This window comes from Bombina bombina, chromosome 3 (assembly GCF_027579735.1).
Source record: "Bombina bombina isolate aBomBom1 chromosome 3, aBomBom1.pri, whole genome shotgun sequence".
NCBI classification, from domain to species: domain Eukaryota; kingdom Metazoa; phylum Chordata; class Amphibia; order Anura; family Bombinatoridae; genus Bombina; species Bombina bombina.
This window is the reverse complement of record NC_069501.1, coordinates 659366828-659375152: the sequence shown is the minus strand read 5'-3', so window position 1 is coordinate 659375152 and position 8325 is coordinate 659366828. Positions and strand designations below refer to the sequence as shown.

Sequence of the window (8325 nt, the reverse complement as noted above, 5' to 3'; positions counted from 1 at the left end):
ATACCTGGTAAATATCTATTTGATATGTATCATAGTTTAGTTTCTATAGCACTTTTAAATGTAATCCCATTATAGTCTATGGGCATTCCATTTTGTCATTCACCCTTGTCATTCCATAGAAAGCAGCTATAATCTGAAGTAATCTCACTTTCAGAATATGCTACTGTACATGGGGAACATATCTGGTAAATATCTAGTTGATATGTATCATAGTTTTGTTGCTTCAACACTTTTAATTTTACATCCCATTAAAGTCTATTGGCATTCCATTTTGTCATTCACCCTTGTCATTCCTTTAGAGCAACTAATATTTAATTATTTGTAGATTGTGATTTTTAAACTTGCCTATTGTGCTACAACTGCCAGCCAAAGGGACTATCACTGATTTGTGTTAACTAGACGGTTGCACAATGTTCTGATAATTATCTTTTTTATTCGATTTTGGCTTTATTATTTCTAAACTCGAATAAAGTCACACAGAAAAAAATGTTGTATACAAACATCACTGAAAGAGTCTAATATTATGCGGGTCATTCCACGACTCGAGTCCAGTCCACTGAGTCCAGCCTGCGACTCTGCGTTAGGGTTTCTGGCGTTATGTTGCGTCTCAGCGACGTGATGTCAATTCTTCCGCCCCCTTTTCGTCACGCCTGACTCTAGCGTCGCTCGTCTCTGAGTAACCAGCCCCGGGTAAAGATGGCGGCTGGGTATTTTTGGTTGTAAACGTTTGTTGTCCAATTTCTTTTTTTTCTTATCGTCCACAAAGATTCAGCTTTTTTGTATCTATACACAGATATCTGCTATTCTCGTTTGTCCATCCTTGTGTCTCTTCTTACCCTGCTGCACCGGCTGCTGCATGTCTGCAGGTGACAGGGGGCGTTTTACTGATCATTTTCTCACCTGTCTGTGCAGCACCGTTAAATACCTGACCTACTTCAGGTCCAGGAAGAAATCCCTGCACTACTGCAAGATTAAGGACCCCAAGCTGGAGGAGATGGATGAGCAGAGCGTGGAGGTGAGAGGGTAGGAGCAGGGGCTTTGACAGATATCTGTCATTAGGGTTTTATACATACATTAATTTATACATACCTACATGCATGACTAGTGCACGTGTATGTGTGTTATATTTGCTATGCTCCTGTGTAAGTCTGCATCCATCATCTCTGTTCCAAGCTACTTTATATGAACCCAATTATTCCTGACACTACTTGTCCTTTAGCTTTGTTAAGAATAGCTCTAGGGCTGTAGAGAAGGTCCTGGAAACCTTTTTATGAGCAATGTGTTAAAGTAATAAAAATGACCAGGTGTGCCAACCTTATTTGTTTTAATAAGGTTTAATAATAAAGAATGACTGCTAGTCTACTTAATTTTGTTTTATTAATGCCTTTACTACCCACTCTCCTCCAGCTTTGCATAACCAATATGGTTATATTAATATATTTTATAACCTTTGTTTGCCTTTATCTAAGCCCCAGCAGGCCACCCCTTATCTCAATGCTTTTTAAATCTTGCACAACAGCTAGGCAGTGCTAGTTGGTGTACCATATATATATATATATATATATATATATATATATATATAACATTGTGCTCACTCCTGTGGAGGAGAATAATAATGGTTATGCAAGAGCCAACTCTGGGTAAAATGTAAGATTGCAGAAAGTACTGAGATAAGGGGCAGTCTGCAGTGGCTTAGATACAGGTAATCATAGAGGTAAAAAGTATATCAGTGTTGGTTATGCCAAACTAGGGAATGGGTAATAAAGGGATTATCTTTCTTTTTAAACAATAACAATTTGAAAGTAGATTGTCCCTTTTTATACTAATATTAATAATAAAGTCAGACCCAGTCCCTATAGTACTTCTGCCAGCCACATGACCAGGTAATACCGCTGCCACTGGAGCCCTTTTAGGACACCTTGCTCTTCAGCCCATCTATTAGACAAATAAGCACATGATCATACCTCCTTATAGACCACTGTCCTTTTATCTCAGACTCCTTACCTGAAGTCCCTTTAGTAACTATGCTTTTTTTTATTTTGTATAATCCTGTGCCCATCAACCATTCTCATGTATTTTTTTTGTTATTTAAAATATTTAGGTGAACATTCTATCTGTTACATTTGAGAACTTAACCAAATGATCAAGAATTGGATGAGATACTGTTTATGGGATGGCCCTCATGGGTTGACAAATACTGGGAGTGTCTGGTACCTGGTAAAATAACATTTTAGGGCTAGTTTAATGATAGGGAAAAGAAGCTGGCACAAAGTCTCTCTTTCTCTCTCTCTTTCTCTCTTTCTCTCTCTCTCTCTTTCTCTCTCTCTCTCTTTCTCTCTCTCTTTCTCTCTCTCTTTCTCTCTTTCTCTCTTTCTCTCTTTCTCTCTTTCTCTCTTTCTCTCTTTCTCTCTTTCTCTCTTTCTCTCTTTCTCTCTTTCTCTCTCTCTTTTTCTTTCTCTCTTTTTCTTTCTCTCTTTTTCTTTCTCTCTTTTTCTTTCTCTCTTTTTCTTTCTCTCTTTTTCTTTCTCTCTTTTTCTTTCTCTCTTTTTCTTTCTCTCTTTTTCTTTCTCTCTTTTTCTTTCTCTCTTTTTTTTTCTCTCTTTTTTTTTCTCTCTTTTTTTTTCTCTCTTTTTTTTCTCTCTTTTTTTTTCTCTCTTTTTTTTTCTCTCTTTTTTTTTCTCTCTTTTTTTTTCTCTCTTTTTTTTTCTCTCTTTTTTTTTTCTCTCTTTTTTTTTCTCTCTTTTTCTTTCTCTCTTTTTCTTTCTCTCTTTTTCTTTCTCTCTTTTTCTTTCTCTCTTTTTCTTTCTCTCTTTTTTTCTCTCTTTTTTTCTCTCTTTTTCTTTCTCTCTTTTTTTCTCTCTTTCTCTCTTTTTCTTTCTCTCTTTTTTTCTCTCTTTCTCTCTTTTTCTTTCTCTCTTTTTTTCTCTCTTTCTCTCTTTTTCTTTCTCTCTTTTTTTCTCTCTTTCTCTCTTTTTCTTTCTCTCTTTTTTTCTCTCTTTCTCTCTTTTTCTTTCTCTCTTTTTTCTCTCTTTCTCTCTTTTTCTTTCTCTCTTTTTTCTCTCTTTCTCTCTTTTTCTTTCTCTCTTTTTTCTCTCTTTCTCTCTTTTTCTTTCTCTCTTTTTTTCTCTCTTTCTCTCTTTTTCTCTTTTTTTCTCTCTTTCCTCTTTTTCTTTCTCTCTTTTTTCTCTCTTTCTCTCTTTTTCTTTCTCTCTTTTTTTCTCTCTTTCTCTCTTTTTATTTCTCTCTTTTTTTATCTCTTTCTCTCTTTTTCTTTCTCTCTTTTTTTCTCTCTTTCTCTCTTTTTCTTTCTCTCTTTTTTTCTCTCTTTCTCTCTTTTTCTTTCTCTCTTTTTTTCTCTCTTTCTCTCTTTTTCTTTCTCTCTTTTTTTCTCTCTTTCTCTCTTTTTCTTTCTCTCTTTTTTTCTCTCTTTCTCTCTTTTTCTTTCTCTCTTTTTTTCTCTCTTTCTCTCTTTTTCTTTCTCTCTTTTTTTCTCTCTTTCTCTCTTTTTCTTTCTCTCTTTTTTTCTCTTTTTCTCTCTTTTTCTTTCTCTCTTTCTCTCTTTTTCTTTCTCTCTTTTTTTCTCTTTTTCTCTCTTTTTCTTTCTCTCTTTTTTTCTCTTTTTATCTCTTTTTCTTTCTCTCTTTTTTTCTCTTTTTCTCTCTTTTTCTTTCTCTCTTTTTTTCTCCTTTTCTCTCTTTTTCTTTCTCTCTTTTTTTCTCTTTTCTCTCTTTTTCTTTCTCTCTTTTTTTCTCTTTTTCTCTCTTTTTCTTTCTCTCTTTTTTTCTCTTTTTCTCTCTTTTTCTTTCTCTCTTTTTTCTCTTTTTCTCTCTTTTTCTTTCTCTCTTTCTCTCTTTTTCTTTCTCTCTTTTTTTCTCTTTTTCTCTCTTTTTCTTTCTCTCTTTTTTTCTCTTTTTCTCTCTTTTTCTTTCTCTCTTTTTCTCTCTTTTTCTTTCTCTCTTTTTTTCTCTTTTTCTTTCTCTCTTTTTTTCTCTTTTTCTCTCTTTTTCTTTCTCTCTTTTTTTCTCTTTTTCTCTCTTTTTCTTTCTCTCTTTTTTTTCTCTTTTTCTCTCTTTTTCTTTCTCTCTTTTTTTTCTCTTTTTCTCTCTTTTTCTTTCTCTCTTTTTTTTCTCTTTTTCTCTCTTTTTCTTTCTCTCTATTTTTTCTCTTTTTCTCTCTTTTTCTTTCTCTCTTTTTTTTCTCTTTTTCTCTCTTTTTCTTTCTCTCTTTTTTTTCTCTTTTTCTCTCTTTTTCTTTCTCTCTTTTTTTTCTCTTTTTCTCTCTTTTTCTTTCTCTCTTTTTTTTCTCTTTTTCTCTCTTTTTCTTTCTCTCTTTTTTTTCTCTTTTTCTCTCTTTTTCTTTCTCTCTTTTTTTTCTCTTTTTCTCTCTTTTTCTTTCTCTCTTTTTTTTCTCTTTTTCTCTCTTTCTCTTTTTTTGTGGCATGTGCTTGTACAACTGCTTATCCTTTTGCTAGGTTTAGCTGTTTTAACTTTATGCACATAGGGCACAATTCGTGGAAGCAGATAAGATGCAAGTGGTTAAATTACTGCTTGTGTGGATGTAACAAGGAGTTGAGGGATTAAATCATTGTGCATTTGTTTATGCATTCTTAGCAACCAAGAGTTCATATGATTGCGTGCATTGCTGCCAATCAGGATTAATTCACTGTTTCGTATAGGCAACAGAGACTAAATTCCTGTATTACTGGCAGCTTTGAGGTTAAATTTATATCTATGTATTTCTGCAGGGTAATGCTACACTAGTTTGCCAGAACATTTTATAATAATAATATTATTAACAACCAGTCTTACTCAAACCTAAAGTTATGGGGATCATGGTAACTTCTATGCATGTGCATTCGGATCCTTTTGTTAGGATCCGAATGCTGAAGAAGGGGGCCGCTCCTGGCATTTGGCTCTTTTCAGAGCTGTATTTATTCTTGTAAAAGTTCAAAACATTAAGATCTGAATTTGCACAGATCTTAGTTTGTTGAGCTTTAACAGGAATACATATGGCTTCGAAAAGAGACAAATGCCACAAGCATCCGCCTTTTTACACATTTGGTTCCTAACGAAAAATTGGAATGCACATTTCTAGTAGCTTCTACAAGTTAAGCAAGTAAAACCATTATTTTTGAAGATATTTGTCATGAAAAATATGTAATGGCCCTTAACGTGAATGTTCACTTGTGGTTTTCTTAGATATTTCATAATATAGATTCAGAAAGACAGTCATAGATATATTTAGCATTTTAAACTGATTAGAAATTAAACATTTTGTTGCAATTAAAGGGACAGTCTACTCCAGAATTTTTATTGTTTAAAAAGATAGATAATGCTTTTACCATTTTCCTTAGTTTTGCATAAACATGGTTATGTTAATATACTTTTTACCTCAGTGATTACTTTGTATCTAAGCTTTTGCAGACTCCCCCCTCATCTCAGTTCTTTTGACAGACTTGTATTTTAACCAATCAATGCCCTGTTATAAGTAACTCCATGGGAGTGAGCACAATGTTATCTGTATGGTACACATGAAATAACGCCCTCTAGATGTGAAAACCTGTCAAATGTGTTCAGATAAGAGGCGGCCTTCAAGGGCTTAGAAATTAGCATATGAGCCTAGCTAGGTTTAGCTTTCAACTAAGAATACCAAGAGAACAAAGCAAAATTGACAATAAAAGTAAATTGGAAAGTTGTTTAAAATTGCATACCCTCTCTGAATCATGAAAGATTAATTTATTTTCTGCTTTTTTACCACTTTGTCATTAATAATTGCAACTGTGGTGATTACTGACAAAGAGCATATGCTGTTTTTGTGCTAATCATAGGTTTTATTTTAAAACGAGGGATGTAGAAATTAGACTTTAGATCTAACTGAGAGCAGTTTACAGTTATGAGTAGTTTGAGCACAAGCAAATTTGCAGGTAAAGCGATTTATGTAGAGGGGTTATTTATGCACACATTTTAGCTGTGTCCATTTTACTATTTGAAATTAGTGGTTCATACCTTTTTTTTATTTTTTTTTAATTTTTTTTTATTTCAATTTTAGGAGCTAGGAATAATTCCATGCACCTATTTAAAAGACAGAAAAAGGTGTTTGTATTTAGATATAGGTAAAATTAGCCCAACATTTCCTGTGTTTGTAAGCCTTGGTGATATGAAAAGGAAAATCACTATCAAGATTGTGAAAAGGCAGGTTAGCTAAGGGCAGGTGCAATTTACAATACAAATACTTTACCTAGCCGTGCTAGCCACAGCGCAGCTCTGAAGCGGTTGGTTAAGAGGTGAAATCATCATTCTAACACATCTTTCATTTTAACTCATGAACATGGGTACCATTTATTATTAACATAAAAATGTAAGAATCCACATCGCCAAAATTGTATAAACAAGCCCTAGAAATTTATTGTTACAGGTACAAACAAATGCAACGTTTCGGGAGCAATTCCCTTAATCATGCATTTATTAACATAGTCATAATATCAATTCTTTACAGCTGAACTTTACCATCACTTTAACATTTTTCCAAAATCTACTACTCATTTGAACTTCAAACTAAGTGCTTTTGCATTTTCTTTTTATTATGCATTTATAGGTTATGCTAGTCTATTGTGTTTAGTGGTCCTTTAAAACATTTTGTTAGAATAAGGTAGCACAAATAAATCAACAAGTGACATTTTTGGCTATATGCCATTATTCATGACTGTCTAAATGTATTTGCATAAACCATTTTTTAAACGTTCTATTTTTATGGCCAACCATAATAAAACCTGGATCATTAAATCCACTATTTTAAAACACAATAACGTCAATAACACCTGCCTTTTCCCATTTGAGTTTCATCAGAATGAATGAGATGGAGCTAGCTGTGCTCCAGTGTTTATTTTAATGTCAGCGTTTACTTAGACATAGGAAAGTCAAAATTACATTTTCATGATTTAGATAGAAACATAGATTTTGATGACAGATAAGAACCTTAGGCCCAAGAAGTCTGCCCAAATTTCCTTAAAATGTAACCTTATATAGTTTGTATGATAGCTTTATGTTTATTTTAAGCATTCCTGAAGTTTTCTACATTGTTTGTTCATACCACCACTAATGGACGTTTGATTAATAAACCACCTTCTCTGTGAATAAGTGCTTCTGCAAATTACTCTCGAACCTACTACCCTTCATTGCTTTTCAATTCTTTTTTCTAAGCTATACATGTTAAGGTCATTGAGCCCTTCCTGGTAAGTTTTATATATATTTTTTTCAGACCATGTGCTATTTTAGTAGACCTCCTTTGGACAGATTACAATTTATTTCTATACTTCTGGCTTTCTGACTCATTTGAAAGAGTTCATTGTGACCGTTCATGTGCCAACTTTCAAACTGTCTTCTGTGCCTGGGATGTTCAGAAACAAATTATGAAACCAGTCATAATTTGGCTATATCTCAGAAAACATTGTCTAAAAATGTAAACACCCTTATTATGAATTAGTGTAATGAAAAAGAAAAAATTATACTTTACAAATGTATATTTTCTCTGTTATGGAGATTGATTTGATTTCTTTACTCCAAATAATACCATTCTGGTACTTATGCCATATTATCCTCTTTGTGATGACCAAATAACATCCCACTATACTTCCCTGTTCCCTTATTACCAGACCTCCTGTTAGACCAAAAAGGAAATCCCCATGACCTAAGTAACATAGGGTCCCCTGAACCTCATTTGGACAAGGGAATTATTGGTCCATTTAAAGGCCTTTCTAGAGGAGCTACAATTCTTAGGCAAAAGTCTTGGACCCCTGAAACTAAAAATCTACCATCATGGCAAATATTACATAGCTAAAGCTTTTAAAGGGATATTAAACAGTATTTTTAAAAAAAAATTATGTGTAGTTTCAAAACTTTGCAATATACTTTCAATATTTATTTTTTTCTCCTTTCCTGTAATTTAACTCTGAAAGTTGTTGGTTTTTAAAGTTCCACTAAGTTTCTATAAAGTAATAGGCACCACCATGTTTGAAGTTAAGTTGCACTTTATCTATTTCTCAAGCTAAATACAATTAGGGCTAGATTTATCAAGGTGTCGCATTGGGTTGGAGAACAGTCGGCTGAAGGCTCGTATTAGCGAACCTGTAGCCAAGATTTAAAGGGACAGAAAATCCCAAAATTTTCTTTCATGATTTGGAAAGATCATAGAATTTTAAATAACTTTCCAGTTTATTTTTATTATAAAATTAACATAATTCTCCTGTTATCCTTTCCTGAAGGAACAGAATTGCACTATTGGCAGCTAGCTGAACACCTTTAGTTAACCAATCACAAGAAACAAATG

General features: G+C 33.3%; 1 protein-coding gene across 1 annotated transcript in view; it reads left to right on the top strand.

The window, feature by feature from the left end:
- The first annotated feature begins 676 nt into the window (after positions 1-676).
- TRIM37 (tripartite motif containing 37) overlaps positions 677-8325 on the top strand; it is a 1136753-nt gene continuing 1129104 nt past the window's right edge. Inside the window, exon 1 of the mRNA XM_053707386.1 lies at positions 677-1015. Within this exon, the coding sequence (XP_053563361.1) occupies positions 857-1015 (159 nt within the window). The 5' untranslated portion in view covers positions 677-856. The remainder of the gene's footprint in view (positions 1016-8325) is intronic.